This window comes from Rattus norvegicus, chromosome 12 (genome assembly GCF_021556685.1).
Source record: "Rattus norvegicus strain SHRSP/BbbUtx chromosome 12, alternate assembly SHRSP_T2T, whole genome shotgun sequence".
NCBI lineage: Eukaryota > Metazoa > Chordata > Mammalia > Rodentia > Muridae > Rattus > Rattus norvegicus.
The window spans coordinates 22997386-23022166 of NC_141545.1; the positions used below are offsets into that span (position 1 = coordinate 22997386).

The 24781-nt window shown below is 51.8% G+C and overlaps 4 protein-coding genes across 33 annotated transcripts; 1 reads left to right on the top strand and 3 right to left on the bottom strand.

Annotated features, from left to right (window-relative positions):
• Positions 1 to 131: 131 nt before the first annotated feature.
• Asmt (acetylserotonin O-methyltransferase) lies at positions 132 to 5277 on the bottom strand. 3 transcript variants are annotated; one of them, NM_144759.2, is given in 8 exon segments: positions 151 to 852; positions 1324 to 1446; positions 2936 to 3079; positions 3543 to 3661; positions 3942 to 4010; positions 4181 to 4310; positions 4579 to 4738; positions 5019 to 5119. In NM_144759.2, coding segments are annotated over 8 exon segments (1299 nt in total). In that variant the 5' UTR covers positions 5100 to 5119; the 3' UTR covers positions 151 to 379.
• Positions 5278 to 5984: 707 nt separating this feature from the next.
• Positions 5985 to 10652, bottom strand: Akap17a (A-kinase anchoring protein 17A). 12 transcript variants are annotated; one of them, NM_001127246.2, is given in 5 exon segments: positions 5985 to 7127; positions 7331 to 7580; positions 8238 to 8386; positions 8719 to 9595; positions 9951 to 10030. In NM_001127246.2, coding segments are annotated over 4 exon segments (2136 nt in total). In that variant the 5' UTR covers positions 9520 to 9595; positions 9951 to 10030; the 3' UTR covers positions 5985 to 6191.
• A 312-nt stretch (positions 10653 to 10964) lies between these two features.
• Positions 10965 to 13628, top strand: Asmtl (acetylserotonin O-methyltransferase-like). 14 transcript variants are annotated; one of them, XR_015633912.1, is made up of 8 exons: positions 10966 to 11147; positions 11253 to 11427; positions 12310 to 12486; positions 12583 to 12630; positions 12802 to 12866; positions 12946 to 13007; positions 13111 to 13219; positions 13334 to 13628. XR_015633912.1 is itself a non-coding variant. In XM_087577958.1 (8 exons), the coding sequence occupies exons 1-8, from the start codon at positions 11055 to 11057 to the stop codon at positions 13503 to 13505; spliced, it is 792 nt and encodes a 263-aa protein (XP_087434084.1). In that variant the 5' UTR covers positions 10966 to 11054; the 3' UTR covers positions 13506 to 13628. The 14 variants fall into 14 exon arrangements, 9 of the variants coding, with proteins under 9 accessions (NP_001099385.2, XP_087434084.1, XP_087434086.1 ...); XM_087577958.1 differs by having other exon boundaries at positions 12310 to 12377; XM_087577960.1 differs by having other exon boundaries at positions 11253 to 11384.
• Il3ra (interleukin 3 receptor subunit alpha) lies at positions 13629 to 19082 on the bottom strand. 4 transcript variants are annotated; one of them, XM_087577683.1, is made up of 13 exons: positions 18905 to 19082; positions 18670 to 18760; positions 18214 to 18380; positions 18000 to 18120; positions 17733 to 17865; positions 17119 to 17151; positions 16958 to 17025; positions 16659 to 16774; positions 16536 to 16565; positions 16338 to 16449; positions 15783 to 15885; positions 13835 to 13901; positions 13629 to 13738 (listed from the first exon to the last, which is right to left on the bottom strand). In XM_087577683.1, exons 2-13 carry the CDS (start codon positions 18728 to 18730, stop codon positions 13682 to 13684), a joined length of 1068 nt encoding a protein of 355 aa, XP_087433809.1. In that variant the 5' UTR covers positions 18731 to 18760; positions 18905 to 19082; the 3' UTR covers positions 13629 to 13681.
• Between the last annotated feature and the right edge of the window lie 5699 nt (positions 19083 to 24781).

Here is a 24781-nt window from a genome sequence, read left to right on the forward strand (position 1 = left end):
CGCACTAGGGTAGGTGGGGCCGTGACTTCATCCCCATGCAGGCACAGGCATCGCCTGTCACTCACCTGGCCTAGGAGCCCGCAGAGCCTTCCCCGAGATGGACCTACAATGTCACCGCCCTTCCCAGAGATACACGGACAAACGCGCAGCTGCGTTTATTGTCCCCTACCCCACCATTACTGTGACATCACTTCCTGCCTAAAACTCACTGACTCTCAGCTGTAATGTAACTGTCCAGAAGTCATAAATTCCCACCCATGATGTCACTTCCTATCCCAAGTCACAGGTTTTGGTTATGGCGTCACTTCCTGGCCAAAACTCCTCCATTCCCATCCGGGACATCATTTCTTGCCCAGGATTCCCTGCCCTCACTCCCCAGTCACTTCCAGTCTCCTTGCTTGAGGGTGCCACTTCTGGGTTCATTTCCTGCCCCGCCAACGTCACTTCCTGCTTGTGGGGCGCTGACCTCTGATTCCAACGTCTCTCCCTGTAGCATGATGCCACTTCCTGTGTTTCCAGTGCCACTTCCTGTCCCTGCAGCGTCACTTCTTGCCCCAGGGACATCACGTCTTATACCTGTGACAAAACTTCCTGTCCCCGTAGTGTTACTTCCCACTCCTGTGATGATCCCAGGGCGGGGTCCCCGCCGGGCCAGCATGGCATGGTATGGCCCACCAGGACGCCGCAGCTGCAGGCGGGGGAAGCCTGCACGAGTGGCCAGGTTGCGGTAGTCGCTGGCCTGGCGCTCCCACCCCTCAGCCTGCAGCATCATGTTGAGTGACAGCAGGAGCGACCGCAGCGGCCCAGCCCCGCCCTTGGCCAGCACTGCCTCCACCAGCAGTAGTGCACCACCTGTGGGGTAGGGGATTCGGAGCTGGCCTGACCACTGTGACCTATGTGACACCCCATGACCCCTGTGACCCCCAGGTGACATCAGCTTGACCTCTGTGACTCCCGCAGTCCACCCCCAGCCAAGACACCCCCTAACCCCACCTGTCCTGCAGGCCCTACGACACCTCCCCCCAACCCCGTGATCGCTAGAACCCCCAGGAATTCCCCCATGACCCCCAACACCACCTGGCCTGCAGGCCCTGTAACCTGCTGTGGCACACTGTGACCCCATGAGCCCCTGTGACCCCGCAGTGACACCCCTTGATTCTACCTTACTTGCAGGCTCTATGACCCCCTCGTAAACCCTGCGACCCCACCGTGACCCCCACCCCAACTGGCCTGCGAGTCTGTCACCATGACCCTGTGACCCTCCTCCTGACCCCACCTGACCTGCAGGCCCCAGAACATCCTTGTGACCCTCTGGGACCCCACCTGGCCTGCAGGCCCTGTGCAGCCGCCCCAGCAACTCCACGCAGGCACCATCAGCCCAGTCGTGCAGGACCCGGGCAAGAATGAAGAGGTCAGCGCGGGGGAGGCGGGAACGGAAGAAGTCACCTATGGGTGGTGCCCCAGCATGTTGGAAGGGGTCCAGGGATCGACAAGGTCAAATAAGAAAGCAGCTCATTAGCATAAGTCGTCATAAAATAGCATAAATAGATTAGCATAAAATTAGAATTCGAATAGGCCAGCATAGCAAGGCTAGGTTGCAGATTTGCATAAAGCTAACATAGGTTAACATCAATTAACATAGAATTCGTCCACAGGAACTGGAGTAATTTCAGAAGCTGGCTTGATTTGCATGAAATTAGTATATTCATGGTTGAAATGCCTGGAGGGAGCACAGCAATGGATCAGGAGCGTGGTTGGCGTTAAATTAGCATAAATCTGCATGGGTTGGCATGATATCAAGACTGACAGGAATGATGATTTGCATGAAATTTGTGCGAATTAACATTGATTGAAATGAACTAAGCACGCATTTTCAAAGTGAGTTTCGGCCATGATTTGTCACCTGAGTTCACTCGCATAAAATTAGCATATGCATAAGGGTAGATCTACATGAAGGGAAGGAGCCAGTGGGGATGATTTTCATAAAATTAGCATGAGTTAGCCTGGAAAGGAGGGAGACTGGGAAGAGTTCCTAAGTGCAAACGAAACAAACCATAGACATCGTTAGCATGGAATTAGCACATATTAGAATCAACCAGATACTGTGAAACAGCAGGGCTGATTTGGATAAAATCAGAATAAATGAACATTAATTAGCACAGAATTAACCTGAGTTATGGATGGACAGTGGATCTCATTTGTGTGAAATTAGCAAAGGCATTAGCATTAACATTCAGGAATAAACCAAGGAAGATATCAGCATAAATTAGCATAAAATTAGCACAAGTCAGAACAATGGCAAACTGGTGTCAATGGTTAGCAGAACTTATCATAAATTAGCATAGAATCTGCACCAACGTGCTGAACAAGGCTGTGAAGCAAAGTTGATTTGCACAAATTAGTATAGCAGAGCTGGGTTGCATAAAAGTAGCAAGTATTTGTTGACCGACATGGGTGGGGTCAACACAATAACTGAGCTCCACGCACAATAAAACCGCTCACTGGAATTAAATAGTATAAATTTGCATAATTGTGACGACAGAAAATGACATCACAGGAAATATTAAGAGATGCACTCCACGGTGTTTGGGGATTTAGCTCAGTGGTAGAGTGCTTGCCTAGCAAGCGCAAGGTCCTGGGTTTGGTCCCCAGCTCCGAAAAACAAAACAAAACAAAACAAAAACAACAACAAAAAAAGATGCACTCCATGGGGGCTGGGGATTTAGCTCAGTGGTAGAGCGCTTGCCTAGGAAGCGCAAGGCCCTGGGTTCGGTCCCCAGCTCCGAAAAAAAAAAAAAAAAAAAAAAAAAAAAAAAAAAAAAAACCAAAGATGCACTCCATGGTCCCCCCCAATGGTCCCAGTCAACCTCCAGTCCTGACCAACTGCAGGCCCCGCCCAGCTACATGCCCCGCCCCTCCAGCCCCGCCTACTCACCAGCGACAAACCTCACACTGGGTCTTGCCCCTGGCGACAGGAAGTGGGTGCGGGCAGCGGCGATGACATCAGGGAGATCAAAGACACACACGGAGCTACCGGGATAGAGGCGGGCGGCCTCCTGTGCCAGCGCCCCAGACCCGCCTGTGGGGGGAGGGGTCGCCATAAGGTGGTTGTGCACACTACTGGAGATGTGGGACACATCCACCCGTGAAATCAACCGGGAGACTTAATGACCTCACTTCCTGTTCATTAACACTGAGTGACAAACATTTCCAGTCTGTAGTGGTTCTCTGATGTTGTCATTTCCTGTTTTTAGGGTTGAATTGTGGGCGGGCCCTGATGACATCACTTCCTGTCATTACAGCACCAGTGATACCTTTGGTGATGTCACTTTCTGTCACAAATGTCTAGCCAACAGGAACAACAGTAGTGGCCTCTCTTCCTGTCCTTTGGGCCACACCCCATCATGACATCACTTTCAGTGTCAGGGGCATGTCCCACCCACAGCAAGATCACTTCATGTACCCAGTTTCCGACCCCAACCCTGATGATGTCATCCCTGACATCCCACCCCTGACATGGGCAGAGTGGGGTCAGGGCTCACCGCCAAGGTCACAGATGACCCGGAAGCGTGAGAGGTCAAAGGCTGTGAGGACCCGTCCCCCGCATAGACTCCATGTCTCCTGCAGGCCCCTCATGAACAGCAGGCGCTCAGGCTCTGACCTGGGGGCGAGGCAAGGGTTGGGTGCCAGAGTCAGGGTTGATAGGCAGGGATGTTGGGCGAGGCTGGGGGGTCAGTGGGCCGGGCTGGGACTGGTGGGCGGGTTCGAGAGGCGGTGCCTGGCCTGTGGGAAGGGTCGGTGGGTGGGGTTGTCCGGCAAATCTTGGGTCGGTGCTGGGACTTGTGGGCAGGGCCGTGCCCAGGGCAGGGGTTACGGGAAGGGGTAGGGGGTCGGCATTTGGGGCTGGGCTCTGTGGGTGGTGCCAGGTAGGGTGGGGGCACCTGTAGATGGCCGAAAAGGGGTCCTCAGCGGAGATGCCCACGGCCCTGGAGTACTGGTTCCGCCCTTCCCTGTGTGGGTGGGGCCAGGACATGTGACCTTGTGACACATCCTGATCCCTCAGGACCCTGGTTTTACCTTTTTGACCTCGTATGACCCCACCATAGCCCTGTAACCCCAGGTGACCCCAGATGACCCCAAGTGACCCTCAGGTGATCCCCACCCACCCACCCGCCCGCACCTGACCCCAGCAGCCAGGTGGGCCCAGCAGCCGTATGTTGTGCCCGCCAGGTAGAGCAGCATGCAGCGTTGAGACTGGGGGCTTCCGCTCACCAGGAATGTGGATGACAGCGCAGAGTTGGTGTAGGAGCCTGAGGGGCGGGGCATGGAGCGGTGGCGTGGCTGTCAATCATCAGATCTAGGTCCTGTCCCCTCACGGGTCACTATAAGCCATGCCCTTATCCTTACAATCATGTCCTAAGCTCCACCCTAAGCCGTCAATCACACTCCCAGGCCTGGACCCTCTCTGTCACACCCGAAGGCCCGCACATAGTCTGTCACTCACACCCAGGCCCCACACCTCATATCTGACCTTGCCCCCACCTCAGGCCCCATTCCCACTCAGGCCATGCCCCTCACCGTCCCCGGCCCCTCTTAGTAGCCCCAGCCTGGTGCAGGCGTCCATTAGCAGCTGCGTTCCCCGCGGACTCCACCCCCCAGTCTGTGCCACTGCCTCCGCTGCCACCGGGCCCTGGGCCGCAAGGTCGAAGATGCCCAGATCCAGGGCAGCAAACAGCACCTGGGGATGGGGTGGGGAGCGGGGTCAGTTGTCACGGGACAATATGTCAGAGGTCAAGGTGGCCCGGAAAAAATGCGCCATATGGTCACCATACAAAGGAGGGTGGGGTCAAACGGTCGTGGGGCACAGAGGACGAGATTGTGGGGTCAAAGGTTGGGACATGCAAAAATAAAGGATCAAAATGAGGTCAAAGGTCAGGATGGTGACTGTGGGGTGGGGTGAGTTAAAGGTCGCCACCCCACCCCCAAATGACCCCCGAACCCCCACCTCTTCTGGGTACCTGGGAGACCATGAAGCCGTGGGCGAGGCTCATAAGGACTCGGAAGTCGCGGTCAAGCTCGCCCTCCCGGCCGGGTGCCATCTTGCCTATCCTAGCCTCAGGCACAACTGCCCTGGCCCTGGGGCAAATCCAAATCCTTTAAACTGGGGCTGGAGTGGGTGTCAGCTGCTGATCCGGATCAGGCCGGCTAGCCAGGTGACGTTACTTCTGTGTCCAGGGATAAACGATGTAAGCCCTGGGCGCTACCACTCTAACCTCTGACCTTTCCTGTCCCCTCCCACCTGCATCACTTCCTGTTGTCCTCAGGGTGGGGTTATTGACCACTTCTGTCTCCTGTGACGTCAAATGACATCATCAGTCCTGTCTGACTCCTAGTGTTCGGGCCTGGCATTCACTTCCAGGGAGAGCAGCTCCACCCATTGACACCTGACCCTATCACAATCCTGAAATGCTAGAAGCCCCGCCCCACTGGGCGGTCTGTGGCATGAGGCAGGAAGCCCTGCCCACGAAGGTGACATCACTTCCAGTTGTCACATTGCACTCCACCCACGGTCAATTCGGACAAGTTCACCCCCAATCTACCCCTTCACCAGAGGCCACGCATACACACATCGCTCACGCTAAGACCCACCCATAAACCAGACCTTGACCATCTACCCAGGCCCTGCCAACACCAAGCCTTTCTCCTGGCGCCAGTCACAGTCCTGCGATCATTCAGACTCGACCACGCCCACCACCGAAGTCCTGCACACCAGGCACAGGTCCAGGGAGGCTTCCAGACACATTGGATAAGCCTTGCACAGCACTTGGGCACCGGTCACCCACATACCACACTTAAAGTGAAGCCTAACTAAGCCCTGACCACCATGGCTGATCTCATCCCTGGTTGACACCCAAGACTTCCCCACTCCAATTGAGGACTGTCCCCACGACCCCAGACAGGATGTGATGCGACAGGGTCACACATCTCCAACTCCAGGCGTTTATTCAGCATGGCCACACAATACGCCACTCATGTCACACCCAAGTCCCGCCCCCGAAACCGAAAACTCAACTCCGCATTCAGAGGTTTGAAAAAAATCCATAATGGCCGCCAGGGAGCCTATGACTTTCACAGTCCTCGGGGCGGAACTTCTGGGTCATCTAGTAAGTCCCATGATTTGGGCAGGTCGGTCACCGGCGCCGCGGGGATCGAGACCTCGAGCGACCACGGTCCTCACGATGGCGGTGTCCGCGCTTCCGGTCCCGCCCACCGCCGTCCTCTTCCTCGTGGGGGCGTCGGCGCTCACTGCCTTCACGGCTTCTAGACTGTCCTGAACTGCCCCCAAAGTCACGGGAATGCCAGGACGGGCGGCCCTCAAGGCCACATCTCTCCCGGTCACTACAGGAACTGGGCATGGCTTTGAGCTTGGCAGATGAACTTTCGGTCTCATTGCTAGCACTTACTGTCGCCATCTTGGCCACACCACTTCCTGTTTCGGGGCTGCCACTTCCTGTCGTCATATTTTCCGACCACGTCTTTGCAATTGGGTCCCTTCCCGGGCCACCTCCTGTCCCTCTGGCACCATTTCCTGTCTTTGCATCACTTCCTGTCGGCTGGACACTACTTCCTGTTTGTTTGTCCGCACCTCTTGGGTCCCCAGTACCACCTCCTGTGGCTGGGATCCCACTTCCTGTCTTTATTTTCTCATTTTCTCTGTCAATGTGGCCATTTCCTGAGGTAGCCACATCACTTCCTGTCTTCATATTCTCCCTTCCATCTCCCCTGATTTCACTTCCTGTCATTGTCTGGCTTTGTCCTGCCTCCCCATGGCCACTCCCCACAGCCATCTTGCTGTTCCCAGCCCCCAAAACGTCACTTCCTGTCCCGGCTCCGCCCACTAGACGCCCCAAGCCAGGCCCCCGGGCAAGCAGCAGGGCAAGGAGGCGATGTCGGAGCTCACGCTCCCGACGTTGCAGTCCCAGTGCCCGCCGCTTCTCCTCTTCCACTCGGCGTAGCTCTGCCTCCCTCTGACGCCGAAGCTCTGCCTCCTGCTGGCGCCGAAGCTCTGCCTCCTTTGCATGGCGACGTCGCTCCTCGCTCTGCTCACGCTGGCGGCGTCTGGCGGCCTGTGGGGAGCAGGGTTGTGAGCCTAAGCTCCACCCACTGGGTAACTTCCTGTGAGCCAAGGATCCCAGAAAAGACTAAGGCAAGCACACACTTCCTGTTGGTCACTTGAGGCCCTGCCCACCCATGCCCATACCACCTCTGACTGAGGCAACACTGTAATTCTGCTCTCCTCTGACTCTGCCCACCCATAAGGCCTGCTTACTTCAGCGCGGGCAAGCAGGGCAGCAATGAGCCGCACAGACTGCAGGTTGCGCTGGGCGAGCAGTAGCCGACGGGGCTCTGCACCTTCCTCTTCCTCACGCCCCAACACAGGCTGGGGCTCTGCCTCCTCCTCCTCCTCCTCCTCTCGACGTCGGCCTCGTCTCTTCCGTGCTCGTTGCCGTGCCTCTCTGCGCCGAAGCTTCTCCTCCCGACGCCGTGCCCGTTGTTGCTGCTCTGCCTCCCGCTGCTTCCTGGGTGGTTGGGGGTGGGTGGGTGATGTCACTGGGCGTGACATCGTGTGATGTAATCGGGTTTGGCGTCACTAGATATGACGTCATTCAAGCAACGTCATCAAATGATTTCATCCCAGGCTGAAGGTGATGTGATAGGGGGCGACATCATAGGGATTGACATCATCGAATGACTTTGCCCCAGACAGGAAATGAGTGTGGGATAAATGAGTGTGGGTTTGCAACTACTGAATGAGTGACAGGTGGGAGGGACCAGGAGTGTAACAAAGAGAAAGTGAGGGGTGGTGATGTCACTCTGTCATTCATATGGGTGACATTCTTATTAACACATTTAACATGAGATCATACCATGATATATGATATTGCATCCTAGTGACATCACCCCAATGATGTCATATGGTATGATGTCATACAACACAAAGTCATTTGGGATGATGTCACCTGGTGATGTCATCCGAGTGATATCGGCCAGCAATACCATTCAGCATGACCTCATACAAGACCTGATGATGTCACACAGCATGATGTCATCAGAGTAAGCTCATCAGGGCGGTGTCATTATCAACAATGTCATGTGAGTGATATAATCCAAATGATTTCCCAGTGACATCATCCCATTGATCCACCCACCAGTCACCCTGCCTCAGACTGGCTCACCGCTGGCCTGCCCGCCGCCGCGCCTCATCCTCACGCTCCTTCCGCTTCTGCTCTTCACGCCGCTGCTCAAGTTCCTGTAGTTTCTGCCGCTCCAGCTGCCGGCGTCTGATCGAAGCCTCGCTCAGGTGCTGTGTGGCATCTGATGTCACCTGCAGGGGAAGGAGCACAGGGGAGTGAAGAGGACGTGTGGTCACATCACAATGCCGCCCTGTGATGTCATGTGGGTGACCTTTGATCTCCACGACACTACCCCGCCCCCTTTGACCCCTGTGACATCATTGAAACCATCATGATGTCATGGACCCCACCCCTCATCTCAGGCACTGCACTTTTCCCGAGGAACCACCCACCTGTCCACATGCAAGCGCCAAGGAGTTCCATGTGTCATTTACATCTGGTGCCCCGCCCCTACTCTGTCAGTCATAGCTTAGTCTCCGCCCACAAGATGTCAATCCACTCCAGGTCCCGCCAAACCCCTCACCTTGATGCCGCAGGCCACAGCTTTGCCGTCCGTGCCCCTAAACATGAGCTTAGCACCACGCAGGGCAGCCATGGCACGGGCGTAGGCATCACGCTCTCGGTACTGAACGTAGGCCTCGAAGCGGAGCCGCCCGCCCCCGCCCCCGCCATGGCTGCCGTCCTCACCAAGGTAAGGGTCCAGCATGGGAATGTCCACATGGCGGATCTCACCAAACGCCCCGAAAGCCTGGCGCAGGAGAGCCTCGCTGGGCCTCTCTGCTGAGGCAATGCCACCAGGGGAAGAAATGCCTCCAGCCTCATCCCCGCCACTGCCCCCACGGGGCGCAAACCAGCGGCAGGGCAGGCCCTGAAGGTGGATGGTGTCATGAGGGTGGGCGGGGTCATCTGTGGGTGGGGGCGTGGCCTCAGCGGCGCTTACACGCAGGCCATGGGGGAGGCCGCTGAGCATCATAGTCTTGCCGTCCAGGCCAGCGAGTGCGGGACGCACAAGCGCCCGGTTCTCGACCTCGCCCTCAAAGCGCACGACCTCAGGGCCGCCCCGGGCCAGGCGCAGTGATGACAGCGGCGCTCGTGCCCCCTGTGCCATCGCCCGCAGTCCCTCCATCACCTCCCAGTTTGACACTGCACGACTTGGCGCACGCGGGGGTGGGGACGTCGAGGAAGGCGAAGGGGGCGGAGCTGGGGGCGGAGGGGGCAGCGACACCGAGATTGTCACCCGCGCGATTGGCTTCAGGTACAGGCCCAGCGCCGGGCACAGGGGCACCGCCTCCGAGGGGTCGTGCACGATGGTGGCTGAGGACATGGCCAGCAAGTCTGGGGGAGCGGGGATGGTGCAGTGATATCAGTATGTAGTGATGCTCATGGTGACGTCACAACATCTGAAACACGCACACAAGGTCATGACATCAGAGAACCTTAGGATGAGAACACAGCTAAGGCTATGCTCACCTGACTCCATTATGGCCAAGGAACCAAACCCCGCCCCTCCTCTCAAATAAAGCCAAGCCTCTGCCCCAGGCTCCGCCCCAGTCCTACATTTCTCCTGCTAGGGCCCCATCCTATTTCCTAGCCGGAAAACTCCGCGGAAGCAGCAGAAACAGGTCAGACCCAGTCCACGCGAGCCCGGAGTGTTCTCCGCTCACCTCCTCTAAGCTCCACCCCTGTGCTCCGCAGCGGCCTCGTCACTCTGCCCCGTTACCCTTCGTAGCCATTCCCGGGGCTCCCGTGACGCACCTTAGCTTCCGGTGCCCAGACTCTAGTCCTCGCCACCGTCTAAGGCCTTTTGGTAAAGTCCCCGCAGGCGTTTCGTTCACGGCCGCTGACAACTGATTTTCGTAGTTTAAATGGCCACTTCCGGTTCCGGTCACCTCTGATCCGGGATACCGGAAACAGGGATCACCAGCAGAATCAGCGGCACTCAGCGCGCACGCGCAGGTTTTTGCTCTCGCTCCCAGACACAGGAGGTTGCGGCTCCTTGGTCAACAGGGCGATAATCCTGTGACCAAGGCGCTCACCGGTGACGTCAAATACGATCGACTCCCTCCCGTTTCCTCCGTGGAGACAACGTCTGTCAGCCGCTTTCAACCGCCCTCCTGTGGCGGGAAAGCGGAGGAGCACAAAGGGAACTTCCGGCACCGCTCACCTCTGACCCCCGCCTCAAGAAACAGCAACAGCAGCAGGGCGCGCATGCGTAGACGCTCTTCCGCCCTCCCAGTTCCCTTTTGCGCTTAGGCTCCGTGACAGTGGCCTGCGGGGTCAGCACTGGTGACCCCTTCGTCGCCTTCGCTCGGATGTCACAACAAAGCAACTAGGCTCAGCAAAGAGCAGACTCTGTCCGCTATGCGTGAGGTCATAAACTATGCGACTCGTCGTCAGCCAGCGCGGCCCGCGTAGCGCGGCGGGCAATCCCGTGATTCCTAGCGTATCCATGTGTGTGACGTCCGCCCTGGCGCGACCCCCGTGGCAGTGACAGTGCATCCGGGTCGTCCTTTCCCGGTTTTGACGGAGGCGACAGGGGGCGGGACTTCCGGAATTGATTCCCAGGGCTCTGCGTGGTTCTAGGGCAAGTTCCGGCTCAGATTTTCTTTAAACGGACTTGAAAAGGGGCGGGACTTCCGCCCGTCATACTGATTTTTACTAGTATCTAATACCGCATACGCCCTCTTGCCTGCGCTTTTCCTAAATTTCGCAAGCCAAGAGGGAGGGGCGGGGCCTGGGCGAATTCCGGAAATTGCGCAAAAACGCCACCATTCACGTAACACGAAGGGTGGTGCCTGGGCTGCGGAGTCCTCCAGTGATATCGGTCAGGTCTGGTAACCCCGCGCGACTCTGGCCCCCATGGCACTGAAGCCGCTCGCCCCGCTCCTGCGCGGTTACCACGTGGTCCTGGCGAGCGCTTCGCCAAGGCGGAGGGAGATCCTCGACCTGGCGGTGCGCTTTCCGTTTGCCGGGTCACTGACAGGGAGGGAACCGGAAGTCGGTGGGCGGAACCGGGAGCCCCCAAAAATGAGAGTGTGACGTGACCACACCCCGCAGGGCGTGGTTTTCGACGTCATCCCCTCGCACTTCTCGGAGGTCCCGCCCCCGGAGCACCTGCTCCGCCCTCAGGACTTGGTGATTGCAAATGCCAAAGGGAAAGCCTTGGACGTCGGAATGCGCCTAAGCCAGGTGCGGGAGGCCCCAGTAGAAAGTAGACTGGGCTTCTGTGAAGGTGCTGGATTTTCTGTTGTGGGGCGGAGATTCTGGGCCCAGGGCTTGGTTTCAGCCTTAGCAGGAGGGGCTTCTGGTTTGATGGCGTGGCTTTCAGTTTGGGGTTGTTGTCTGTTGTGGGCGTGGGTTTACGACCTGGGGCGGGGTTACTATTAGGGGTGGAGCTCCCGGCTTTGGGGCGTGGTTTCAGCCTTAGGGGTGAAGCCTGCAGATTGAAATTCTAGTTTGGGACAGAGATTCCAGTTTAGGTTAGAGTTAAGGGCTTGGGCGTGTGCCCTGTTTTCTGATTCTGATTTGGGGCGTGGTGTGAGCGTTTTGGGGAGGCTTCACAGAGTTGGGTCCTGGATTTCTGTTTAGTTACCGACTCTCCAGGTCAGTGTGGGATTTCATGGTCAATGTGCGTGGCCTTTAGGTTGAAGGGTGAGGGTCTGTTTTAAATGGGGTTTTCATAAGTGGTCGGAAACTCGACGTCAGGGGCGTGGTTCAGGGATTGCGGGCAGAGTCTGCGGTTGGAAGGCATGGCTGTCATGTCAGGAAGACGTTTAACAATTAGTGGGCGTGATCTTCAGGTTGAGGCAGTGGCTTCTTGTCCTGAGAATAACTTTAAGTAGGAGAGTGTTTAGAGTGCTAGGGGCTTAGCTTTTGCATAAGAGGCGGGTTTGGGATTCAGGGTAAGGATCGTGGGCGGGGCTTCTGGTCTGGGACTGGGCTTGCGTGCTAGGGCCGGGGTTTTGGTGTTGGGGTCAGAGCTCCTTGAATCGGCAATAACTTCCAGGTCAAGGTAGGGTGTCTGTCTTTTAGGGCCGACTTGTGGCTTGTGGGCATGGTTTCTTAGGGGCGGGGCCGCCATAGGAAAGGCACTGTTTTTTTGTTTTTTTTTTAGATGATGGCGGGGTTTCAGGCTGTTCTGTGTTACGGGTGGGGCTCCTGGTCAGGTGGAGGAGTTTCCTGGTAAGAGGCAGAGATTTGAGGCCAGGGGAGTGGATTCTGATTGTGGGCGTGGCTTCACCTTAAGGCCCTGGACTTCCCTTTCCTGGCTCTGCCCACCTCTTCCTGCTTGGTAGGCAGAGCTTCCCATTTTGGGGTTGGATTTTCCCTGTCAGGGGCGGGGTTTGCCCGCCCATCACTCAACCATGACCCTGCCCACCAACCCCAGGCTGACCCGGAGACCCAGCACCTCATCATTGGAGCGGACACCATTGTGGTGAGAACCTGGGGGCGGCGGCACTGCGTGCAGTAGGGGGTCACAGAGGGCACGGGGGTGGGTGGGTAATCTCAACCCCTCGCTGATACCCTGGGCCACTCCCGCATTCTGGCTGCCTAATGCACAGGGCAACCCTGCCTTCCCAAACCCTAACCCCCCCACCCCCCACAGGCCATGGAGGGGCAGATCATGGGGAAGCCCTGCGACCGTGAAGATGCACTCCGGATGTTAACCAGGTGGGCGGGGCCTCCCCGGGTGCGTGGCCAAACCCTGACCCCAGGCACTTACCCTACACCTGCTGGGCCCCACCCCCAGGCTGAACGGTCGTGAGCACAGTGTCATCACCGGTGTCGCCATCATCCTTACGGGTGGAGCAGGTGACCCCAGGGTTTTTGTGGGGTTTCTGGGGATCCCAGTGATGTTGTCCGGGTCCTGGGGTCATGACGTCTGTTGGGGTGACCTGTGAACATCCTGTCACAGGCACCCGTGACGCAGAGGTGGTGGTGGTCTTCCACGAGGAGACGCTGGTGACATTCTCGAAGCTGTCAGATGAGCTTGTGCAGGAGCATGTGGAGGGCGGGGAGCCCTGGTGAGCCACACCCACCCCGACTCCGCCCATAATCTTCACCAGTCCTCTGACCTTTGACCTCAGCTTCTAAAACTTGACCCCTGACATGACCTCTGCCACCCCCCTTGCTTCCAGGGACAAGGCGGGGGGCTACGGGCTGCAGGCGCGGGGCGGAGCGATAATGGCAGAGGCCGTGCGGGGTGACCCCCTCAATGCAGCGGGGCTCCCTCTCAACCGGCTCTGCCGCGAGCTGGGGCGCCGGCTGCTGCCTTCGGGACCAGGACAGGAAGTGGAGTCGCAGACATGAAGTTATGTCATCACAGCCGAAGTGACAGGAAGTAATGTTACAAACAGGACCCCTGTGTGACCGCCCCCCCCCCCAACCGCCACCCGGGTCATGGTGTAATAAAGGTCGATAAGGTGGACAGAGTTTCTCAGAGTGGCAAGGGGTTGGTTTATTGGGGTCCGTGCTGGGGGCAGGGCTCAGTTGTCTGTCACCAGCGTCACCTCGCAGTTCTCAGGTGCCTCGACCCATGCAACCTGCAAGGCAGACAGGCCATGCTCACCTGTCAGTCACTCAGCCTGGACCATGCCCCTTCCCAGGTCACATCCCCTCCCTAGGCCCCACTCCTTCACCATCTCTGGCCCAGGTAGGACTCTCATCCTTGGGATGGGTGGGAACAGGCGGCTCAGCAGCGACTTCCTGTGGACAGAATGGGTGTGGGGGCAGTGTCATGCCAGTCATGTTGACATCTGCACAAATTTATTACTTTGCATGAATTTGATGTCATTTGCATGAATTGGTATAATATGTGGGGGGCAGGTCAAGGTCCCGCCTACCAAGCCATCACTCAATGGGGAAACTGTCAATCACAATAGGGGAAATGACATCACGGTGCTGATTTGCATACAGACTTGCATGCAAACCGGCCAGGTCCCACCTCCCCTGGCATCCATCTTCACTGCAGCTGTCACCCACAACCTTAAGATGTCATATGGCGAATTTGCGTGCATTTGTATAAAACATTTAATTTCCAAATTTGCACAGAAAGGAACAAATCTGCATGACTTATATAGAGTGGCTTAAATTTGTGTGGATTTGTGGGTTGTTAGGTAGGATAATGTATGTTGCTGTCAGAAGCGTAGGATGATGCCATACAGATCTGAGTAAATGTGCATGAGATTTGCATAAACTTGACAGCCTTAGTGTGGGTTTATAGAATTTCAAGTGGGACAATATGTGCAGTTGTCAATCACAACAGTGCTATGGGGCCTCATTTGGATAGATTTGCATGAAAGGCAAAGATTTGGCAAATTTTCACGAATCTGCATAAATTTTCACAATGTTGGTGAGAATTTGCATCTATTTGCTGTTGGGCTGACGTCATAGACATATTTTCATAAAGACGTCTAAAAATTTGCCTGAGATTAGTGGAGATCTGCATGAATTTCCACAAAGCTCTCACGGTTGGTTTGGATTTGCATGCAGCCAGGCTCTGCCTCCCAAGCATCAGAGAACCTGTATCTCAGGTTGTCAGACTGATGACATCATTTGAAGTCATTTGCATAGATTTACATAAATCTGTCCAATTATGTTGACTCTGAATGTTTTGTGAATTGGACAGCCTTGGTGTAAATTTGCATACATTTGCATGAGTCTGCCCCTCCTCCTGAGCCAACAGTCACAGTAGGATGATGCCAAATCCAAATTTTTGCCAAAGGCCAAATTTGCATAAAATTGTACAAGTCCACATAAATTTGGAAGAATCTGTCAAATTCTGTGTATTTGCCAAAATTTACATGTAGGCATCCAGGCACCACCTCCCAGCCATACTGAAATGCCGAAATGTTTCCACCTGTCAGTCATACTGTGATGATGTCATAGGACTTACAAATATGTGCATATTAAAATATGCCTAAATGTGTATAAATCTGCATGAGATTAGTGCAAATCTGCATAAATTTCCACAAAGGTGCCCAGGTTGGCTTGGATTTGCGTGAACTACATGCGGCCAGGTTCCACCTCCCAAGGCTGATGACATCATTTGTGTTCATTTGCATAAATTTTCATAAATTTGTCCAATTAACAAAGCTACTCGACTGTAAGTGAAGCTGTGTGACTTGGGACAGAGTAAATGTGGATTTGCATAAATTTACATGCAGGAATCCAGGCCCTGCCCCACAGCTCTCACTTGATGTTAGAGTAGTACACTTGTAAATATGTGTGTTAAAATATTTATAAATCTAGATAAATCTGCATGAGATCAGTGCAGATCTGCATTAATTTTTACAATCTCAAGGCCTTGGCATAGATTTGCCTAAATTTGCATGTGCCTGGACTCTGCCTTCCCAGGCATCAGAAATACTTCTTCAGCTGTCATTCACAGCTGGGGGATGATGTCATACCACAGACCTGCATACATTTGCATAAATTTTACAAATTTCCATGAGTTTGTACCAAACCAGAGACACTCTTGGAATGTGATTTTGACTTCAACCCTCACCCGCAGGGGCAGGAAGTGAAGAGGCAAGGAGTAGAGCTTCCCACCCCCCCAGACCCACCCCCTGGGTGCAACATTATCACCTCCAGCACAGCAGCAGCACAGCCATCACTGTGAGCACCGCGCCCGCCCCCGCCAGGAGCAGCGATGTCATCGGGGTTGCCAGAGTCGCTGTGGGGCCACAGTCTGCACGGGGACAGGAAGTGAGGGTGGATTCCCACCCTGGGAGCCCTGACTGGATGGTGGTTGGGTGGGGTTTGTCTGACACAAGAAAAGACGTCACAGTAGGAAAGCAGAGTTGATGCCATTGGGGAAACCAGGAAGTGTCATTGCCAGGGACAGGAAATGAGGGCGGAAGATCTCAGGGGCCATATTGGGAGTGGGGCTACAGTGAGGTTGGTGCAAGGCCTTGCCAACCAGGATGTGAGGTCACTGGGTAAACTAAGCTGGTTGGGGGTGAAAAGAGAAACATCGCTGGGACAGGAAGCGAATTGAGAGCTAGCAAGTGATGTCACAAGAGACAGAAAGTGAGGCACAAAACAGAAGTGACATCCTTCAGAGAGGCGGTGAGTTTGGAAATAGGAAGTGATGTCACTGAGCAGAGAGGTAGTGGCTCTGGGCAGGAGGTGGGGCCTCACCCAGGCTCCAGGCCTTGCTCCAGTCGCTCTCCACGCCCGAGTCCAGGGCTGTGGCCTTGACACGCACAGAAACCGTGTCCAGGGTCGGGACCTTGAATTCTGTCTCATATACCTGGAGACGGCCAGAAGCGACATCAGCGGGTGTGGCCAGACCCCGATGCCCCACCCCCACCCGGCCCTGCCTCACACCTGACTTACCATCTCAAGCTTTGGCTCTGTCTGTGAACTCTGGGGTGGGGGGCATCAGGGGAGCAGGGCATCAGCGACCAGGCACACCTTGGGAGGTCCTGTCCCTCCCCCCAAGTCCTGTTCCATACCCACCTGGTTGATCTGCAGAGTGAACACGAAGGCCGTCTGGAACCGGCTCTGCGGCGCCCACCTCACACGGGCCCCGGTGCTTTCGCATTCAGCTGTCAGCACGGGCGGGGCCAGGATCTCTGTCGGGAAGGGGCAGGGCAGGGATGGGCGTGCAGTGGGGCCACATTCTGCACTCCATGGTGTAGAGTGGGCCTGCCCTGCCCCGTACTCACTGACCTGCCCGGTGTCTATGTTGCAGGTATTCAACGGTTCCCACCACACCCCATCCCACCCACCCCGCATTGCGCGTGCTATAGGCTCACCCACGGCAGCCATGTCGATATCCGCGTCGGTACAAGACACGGGCGCGTGGACCCCATGGGCGCCACCACTGCCGTTCACCGTCACTGTGATGAGGGAGGCCAGGGTCCCAGCCTCACCCACCGCACAGCCCACGCGCGACCCTTGGGAGTCAACCTCGTACCTCGGGCACTCACGGTCGTGGTCTGGGCTGTGCCTGTGGAGGTTGGGAGGGGGCAGAATGTGGGGATGAAGGGACATGGGAAGTGAAGTCAGTGAGTCCCAACCACACAGGAAGTGACCCCACCCACAAGATAACGACAACATCCACACAGGAAGTAACAATATTCACAGGGAAGTGACATAACTCCATCCCACACTGAAAGTAACACTACCAAGTCCCAAACACACAGGAAGTGATACCACTCACAAAAGAAATGATGGAAATTAGTCCCGCCCACACAGGAAGTGATGTTGCTAGGCAAAGTCCTGGCCTCAGAGAGACAGGAAGCAACCCCAAGTCACACAGGAAGTAACCCCAACGTCACAGGTAGCCCTCACAGGAAGTGACCTGATGAAGAAAGGAAGTGACATAATCCACCCAAAAGTGACATGGCCCAGACAGGAAGTGACATCACCCACACAGGTAGTGACCCACCCCACATACAGGAAGTGTTGTCACCCACAAAGGAAGTGACCCTGCCCACGCAGGACGTGACAACACCAAAACAGGAACTGACCCTGTACACAAACGAAGCGATCCCCTCCTGGTCCCGCCCCTGACATCCCTACACCCACCTTGCATCTCGCAGGAACATTCTGTATCGCACATCCCGCGTTGCCCCAGGGCCCCGACCCCAGCGGCAACTCAGCCAATCCACGTCGTGCACCCAGCAGTGCAGGTTGCGGGCGGCAGCCGCCCTGTTGGGGTCTTTGGGGGGCCAGGGGCCGGAAAAGACACAGAGGTCAGAGATCATGCATGGAGTTAGGGGGTAAAATTTGGCGTCAGAGGTCAGATGTGGTGCATGGTAGTCGGGGTCACTTGAGTCAGGGGAGGGGCCTCACCACGGGGCTGGAAGCACAGGTGGGCCGCATCCTTCTCTTGCCCCTCGGGGAAGACAGTGAAGTTGGTTACGTGACAGTGGGAAAGGGCAGGGAAGGAGCAGGAATGACCTGCAGGGTCCGCCTGGGGGCGACAGGAAGTGGCCAGGGGTTGACTGACAGCACCTGCTCCACCCACCCTGGCCCCGCCCACCCTGGCCCCGCCCCACCCACTCACCCGCACAGGGTCCCGCCCCTCCTTTCTGCACAGGAACCTGGGACCCAAGGCCCCGCCCTCTGCCCTGGTCCCGCCCCCGCCCCACTCCCACGTCAGCCTGCGCTGGGCGGGGTCGATGCTTAGGTTCCTGATGGGCGGTGTCAGAGGTGGGGCCTCCATATGGACTCCTGCGGGGGGATGGGGGTAAGGAGGAAAGGATGGGGTCACCGCTAAACAAAAAGTGTGGCTGGTGGGTTGTGCTTGGATGGAACTGATGGCCTGGATGGGCCAAGCTAGGATTTGACCTCAGATTTTGCTACTTCCTGTTTCGTCCCTACTTTCTGTCCATGCTCCGCCCCCTTCTTACTGAGGCCACGCCCCTGAGCTCACTTCCAGTGTTTTCTCATCACTTCCTTTTCTGAGTCCACCGACCCCGCCCACCCCGCCCCAGCCCCGCCTACTCCAGTCCACGCCTACCCCGTTCTGACATCGCCTCGAACATAGTAACCGACAGCAGCAGCCACACTCCGGCAGCCATGATGGCCGTGGGAACCGGATCCGAACGTATCTGTCCAGTGGTGGTGGTCAGAGTCAGCCTCACCCTGGGCCTGGAGGGTCCGAGGGGAAGAGGCGGGGTCTCAGCGCTCGGACACGCCCTGGATCCCGGCCACGCCCCTGTGAGGGTCACTTCAGGTTTGGGGGCAGAACTTACTGTTATCTTCCGTTCCTGCTCTCAGTGTTCCCTGAGACACAGAGTGACCACCGCCTGATCCCGGACCCCAAATCCACGCACGGACCTCGCTCGCTCTCTGCCGACCCCAGCAGAGTCCACAGACCTCAAAGCCCAGGTCTAGCCGCGACCCTGTGACTCCGCAGGCCCCGCCCCAAGTGGCCGCATCCAGTGTTGAGCAATTATCTGAGGCTGTCGCCTGGCCAGGGAGGGCGGGGCCTGCGTAGTCTCTTGGGTAGTGGGGGGATTTGCGGGTCGCCCAGGCCACGCCCCCCGGCCGCGCCCTGGGGTCCGGAAACGAGAAACCTGCACAGCGGCATCCATGTTGTGGGTGTGGCCGAGCGCAGGATATGCCTGGGTTGCGATCACGATGTGGTCGCCGCCCTGGAGCTCGGGTCGCTGAGGCAGGGGGATGGCGCGGAGCACCGGTAGTTGGGGTATGGTTTGGAAGTAGGGGGCGGGACTAACTGACACAGCGGTGATTGACAGCCCTGGAGAAGGGCGATCACAACACAGTGCAGGTACAAGATTGCAGGTTCAGGGCAAGTACAGGGCTGCAGGTGCAGGTCTGGAGGTAAAGGGCTGAAGGTGCTGGGTTGCAGATATAGAGCTGCAGGTAAAGGCCTGCAGATGGAGGGTTGTAAGTGCAGTGCAAGTTCGAGGGTCGCAGGTACAGGGCTGCAGGTACAAGGCTGCAGGTGCAGGGCTGCAGGTGCAGGGCTGCAGGTGCAAGGCAAGTACAGGGCTACAGGTACAGGTCTACTGATAAAAGGCTGAAGATGCAGGGTTGCAGATATAGGGCTGCAGATACAGGCCTGCAGTTGGAGGGCTGTAAGTGCAGTGCAAGTACAAGGGTCGCAGGTGCAGGGCTGCAAGTACAGATCAGCAGGTATAGGGCTGCATGTACAGAGCAGCAAGTAAAAGGCTGAAGGCACAGAGCAGCAGGTGCAGGGTTGCAGGTGCAAGACTGTAGGTACATACAAGCACGTTCAGGGTTGCAGGTGCAGGGAAGCAGGTACAGAGCAAGCAAATACAGGGCTGCAGGTATAGGGCTGTAGGTGCCTTGCTAGGACAGGGCTGGAGGTATAGTTCTGTAGGTACAGGACTTCAGGTGCAGGGATGCAAGTACAAAGCATCAGGTACAGGGCTGCAGGTACAGAGCAAGTGCAGGGTTGCAGGTACAGAGGAGCAGGTGCAGGGCTTCAGGTGCAGGGCTGCAGTGCAGGGCAAATACAGGGCTTCAGGTTCAGGGCAAGTATAGGCCTGCAGGTGCAGGGCACCAGGTACAAGGCTGCAGGTACAGGGCTGCAGGTGCAAGGCAAATACAGGACTGCAGGGGCAGGACATGTACAGAGCAGCAGGTGCATGGCTGTAGGTTCATAGCTGCAGATACAGGGCTGTAGGTGTAGGGCTACAAGTGCATGGCTGCAGTTATAGGGCTGCAGGTGCAGGGAAGCAGGTATAGGACAAGTGCAGGACTGCAGGTGCAGGTTAAGTGCAGGGCTGCAGGTCCAGAGCAGAAGGTTCATGGCTGCAGGTGCAGGGCTGCATGTACAGGGTTACAGGTACAGAGCAGCAGGTGCACGACTGCAGTGCAGGGCAGGTCCAGGGCTGCAGGTGAAGGGCAGCAGGTACAAGGCTCCGGGTGCAGGGCTGCACGTGCAGGGCAAGTACAGTGCTGCAGGTACAGTGCTGTAGGTACAGTGCTGCAGGTAAAGAGAATCACGTACAGGGCTGCAGATGCAGGGCAGCAGGTGCAAGGCAGGTATAGGCCTGCAGGTGCAGGGCTGCAAGTACAGGGCTGAAAATTCAGGGTTGCAGGTGCATGGCAGCAGGCTCAGGACTGCAGGTACAGAGCAGGAGGTACAGGGCTGCACGTACAGAGATGCAGGTGTAGAGCAGCACGTAAAGGGATTCAGGTACAGGGCTGTAGGTGAAGGGCAGCAGGTGCAGGGCATCAAATACAAGGCTGCAGGTGCCAGGCAGGTGCAGCTCTGCAGTTGCAGGGCTGCAAGTGCAGTACAGCAGGCACAGGGCAAGTACAGGGCAAGTACAGGTGCAGGGCAGCAGGTACAAAGCCTGCAGATGCAGGGCAACAGGTACAAGGCTGCAGGTACAGGACAAGTACAGGGCTGCAGGTGCTGGGCTGCAAGTACACGGTAGAAGGTATAGGACTGCAGGTACAGGGCTACAGGTGCAGGTCAAGTACACGGCTCCAGGTTCAGGCCTGCAGGTACAGGGCAACAGGCTCAGGGCTGCGGTACAGAGCAGGAGGTACAAGGCTGCAGGTACAGAGATGCAGGTGTGGAGCAACACGTACAAGGATTCAGGTGCAGGGTAGGTGCAGTTCTACAAGTGCAGGACAACTACAGGGCTATAGGTGCAGGAAAATAATTCTGAATATAATAGACACAAAATGATTCAGAAAAAATTTGAAGAATTTTTTAGAAAATTATCCTGACATAATAAAGACAGAAAATATCGAAGGAAAACAATAAAGATTTAAAAAAATCATATTGATAATATAAAAGACACAGAAAATATTTCTTAAAAAATTTGAATATATATTTTTTTAAAATCATCCTGAAATATCAAAGACTAAGAAAATACTTAAGAAAAAATTGACGATTTTTTGGAAAAATCATCCTGAAAATATAAAAGACAAAATATTTCAGGAAAAAATTGAAAACGTTTTTGGAAAATAATCTTCAAAATACTAGATGCACAGAAAATATTTAAGGAGAAAATGAAGATTATTGGAAAATCATTCTGAATATAAAAGGAAGAAAATATATCAAAAAAATTTGAAGATATATTTGGAAAATGATGGTCAATATATTAGAGACTCAGAAAATATTTCTGGAAATAAATAATGATTTCTTTCGGAAAATAATCTTGAAAATATAAAAGACACTGAAATATTTCAGAAAAAATTGAAGATATTTTTGGAAAATAATCCTCAAAATATTAAAGGTACAGGAAATATTTAAGGATAAAATGACAAGTTTTGGAATAATCATTCTGAAATTATAAAAGACACAGGAAATATTTCAGAAAAAATTTGAAAACTTTTGGAAAATAATTCAGAAAATATAATAAACAGAAAATGTTTCAGAAAAAACTTGAAGACTATTTAGAAAATCATCCTGAAATATCAAAAACAGAAAATATTGAAGGAAAAAACTGAAGATTAAAAAAAATCATCCTGAAAATATAAACGATACAGAAAATGTTTCAGAAGAAACTTGAAGATTTTTTTTTTTAGAAAGTCATTCTGAAATATTAAAGACAGAAAATATTGAAGGGAAAAGATGACGATTTTTGGAAAAAAGTCATCTTGAAAATATAAAAGGGACAGAAAATTCTTTAGAAAAATTTGAAGATTTTTTTGGAAAATCATACTGAAATATTAAAGACAAAATATTTAAGGAGAAATTGACTTTTTTTGGAAAATCATCCTGAAAATAAAAAAGACATATAAAATATTTCAGAAAAAATTGGAGAATTTTTCTGAAAATAATGCTCAAAATATTGAAGACAGAAAATATTTAAGGAAAAATTGAGGATTTTTTGGTAAAATCATCCTGAAAATATAAAAGACACAGAAAATATATCACTAACATTTGAAGATTTTTTTCGAAAATCATCCTGAAAATGTAAAGACACCAAAAATATTTCAGAAAAAAAATTGAAGACTTTTTGGAAAGTCACCATAAAAAGAAAGACACAGGAAATGTTTCAAAAAATTTGAAGATTTTTCAGAAAATTGTTCTGAAAATATAAAAGTTACAGAAAGAATTTAAGAGTTTTGAAAATCACCCTGAAAATACAAGAGAAACTGAAAATATTTCAGAAAAAATTTGAAGATTGGTTAGAAGGTCACCCTGAAAATATAAATGACACAGAAAATATTTCTGAAGAAATTTGAAGATTTGTTTTGTAAAAATCCCCCTGAAAATATAAACTACACACAAATATTTCAGTATAATTTTGAAGATGTATTAGAAATAATCCTGAAAATATAAAAGATGCAGTAAATATTTCAGAAAAAAATTAAAGGGTTTTATAAAATTCTGCAAATACAAAAGATACAGAAATATTTCAGAAGCAATTTGAGATTTTTTGGAAAATCATCCTGAAAATATAAACGACACAGAAAATATTTCAGAAAAAAATTCAAAGATTTTTAGAAAATAATTCTCAGGAAGATTAAAGACACAGGAAATATTTATGGAATTATTGATGATTTTTGGTAAAATAATTTTTAAAAGATAAAAGATACAGACTGTATTTCAGAAAAAATTTGAAGATTTTTTCTAAAATAATCCTCTAAATATTAGAGACAATATTTTAGAAAACAGAATTTTTTTTGGAAAATAATACTGTAAATATTAAAGACAAATATTATTTGCAAATATTTAAGGACAAAAATGACGATATTTCGAAAAAATCATCTTGAAAATAAAAAAGACAAAAATATTTCAAAAAAATTTTGAAGATTTTTTTAGAAAATCAACCTGAGAATGTTAAAGACACAGAAAATATTTCAGCAAAAATTTAGAAGCTCTTTTGGAAAATATTTTTCAAAATATTTAGACATAGAAAATGTTTAAGGAAAATAATCGAAGTTTTTTAGTAACATTCTGAAAATGTAAAAGACACAGAAAACATTTAAGAAATAATTTGAAGATTTTTAGGAAAATATTTCTCAAAATATTGAAGAAGAAGCAAATATTTAAGGAAATAATTGAAGACTTTTTTGGAAAATAATCCTCAAAATATTAAAGATACAGAAATTAAGGAAAAAATGACAATTTTGGGGTAATCATTCTCAAAATATGAGACAAAATATTTCAGAAAATTGATTCTTTTGAAAATAATCTTCAAAATATTAAAGACACTGAAAATATTTTGGAAAAGTTGACGATTTTTGGAAAATCATCCTGAAAATATAAAAGACACAGAAAATAATTAAGAAAAAATTGAAGATATTTTTTGCAAATAGCTATTAAAGATATTAAGAACAAAAAATATTTTAGGAAAAAAGTGACAATTTTTGGGAAAATCGTCCTGAAAATATAAAAGATACAGAAAATATTTCAGAAAAAATTTTGAAGAATTTTTTTTGGAAAATAATCTTCAAAATAGTAAAAACACAGGAAATATTTAAGGAAACAAATGACGATTTTGGAAAAATTACCTGAATACATAAAAAACAAAGAAAATACTTCAGAAGAAATTTGAAGATTTTTTTTGGACAATCATCCTCAAAACATAAAACACAAAGAATATATTTATGAAAAAATCGAAGATAGTTTGGGAAATAATGCTCAAAGAATTTAAGACACAGAAAATATTTCCAGAATAAATTGAAGATTTTTTGGAAAATCGTTCTGAAAATATAAAATACACAGAAAACATTTAAGAAAATTTGAAGAACTTTTTGGAAAATAATCTTGAAATATTGAAGATAAAGGAAGTATTTAAGGAAAATAGTCAAAGATTTTTTGGTAAAATGATTCTAAAAATACAAAAGAAACAATATTTCAGAAAAAAGTTGAAGATTTTCTTGGAATATATCCTAAAAATATTAAAGACACCAAAATATCTCCAGAATATGTGACGATTTTTTGGAAAATCGTCCTGAAAATATAAAAGACATAGAAAATAATTCAGAAAAACTTTGAAGATTTTTTGGAAAATCATGCACAAACTATAAAACACACAAATATTTCAGAAAATAATTTTGGAGATTTTTTTTGGAAATTTATGCTCAATATATTATAGACAAAGAAAATAGTTAAGGAAAAAAGTGTTGACATTTATGAAAAGAATCCTGAAAATATAAGAGACAAGGCA